The sequence below is a fragment of the Dama dama genome, chromosome 4, assembly GCF_033118175.1.
Source record: "Dama dama isolate Ldn47 chromosome 4, ASM3311817v1, whole genome shotgun sequence".
NCBI lineage: Eukaryota > Metazoa > Chordata > Mammalia > Artiodactyla > Cervidae > Dama > Dama dama.
The window spans coordinates 42334335-42335049 of record NC_083684.1 but is presented as its reverse complement, the minus strand read 5'-3'; the positions used below and the strand labels follow the sequence as shown (position 1 = coordinate 42335049).

General features: G+C 44.2%; 1 protein-coding gene across 1 annotated transcript; it reads left to right on the top strand.

The window, feature by feature from the left end:
- Positions 1-270: 270 nt before the first annotated feature.
- Positions 271-715, top strand: LOC133050679 (small ribosomal subunit protein uS12-like). The gene has a single exon (XM_061134992.1). It carries the CDS (start codon positions 271-273, stop codon positions 700-702), a length of 432 nt encoding a protein of 143 aa, XP_060990975.1. The 3' UTR covers positions 703-715.

Genomic DNA, 715 nt, shown 5'->3' with positions numbered 1-715 from the left:
GCTGGTTCTTTACCAACTGAGCCATCACGGAAGCCACATGATTCTGCAATTTCTGGGTATATAGCCAAAGAACTGATAGTAGGGCCTTGAAGAGGTATTTGCATATCCATGTTCACAGCAGCGTTATTCACACTAGCCAAAATATGGAAGTAACCCAAGAGTCCATCAAGAGATGAATGGATATGCAAAATGCAGTATCTACATAAAAGGGAACATTTTCAGCTTTAAAAAGAAAGAAACTCTTTCGCTCAGGCCCGTGGTGCCGGCAGGATGGGCAAGTGTCGCGGTCTTCATACTGCCAGGAAGCTCCATAGCTGCCAACAAGACCAGAAGTGGCATGATAAACAGTACAAGAAAGCCCATTTGGGCACAGCCCTGAAGGCCAACCCTTTTGGCGGCACTTCTCACGCCAAGGGAATTGTGCTGGAAAAAGTAGGAGTTGAAGCCAAACAGTCAAATTCTGCCATCAGGAAGTGCGTCAGGGTTCAGCTAACCAAGAATGGCAAAAAAATCACTGCTTTGGTACCCAATGATGGTTGCTTGAATTTTATTGAGGAAAATGATGAAGTTCTGGTTGCTGGATTTGGTCGCAAAGGTCATGCTGATGGTGACATTCCTGGAGTCCGCTTTAAGGTTGTCAAAGTAGCCAATGTCTCTCTTTTGGTTTTATACAAAGGCAAGAAGGAAAGACCAAGATCATAAATTTTGATGATGA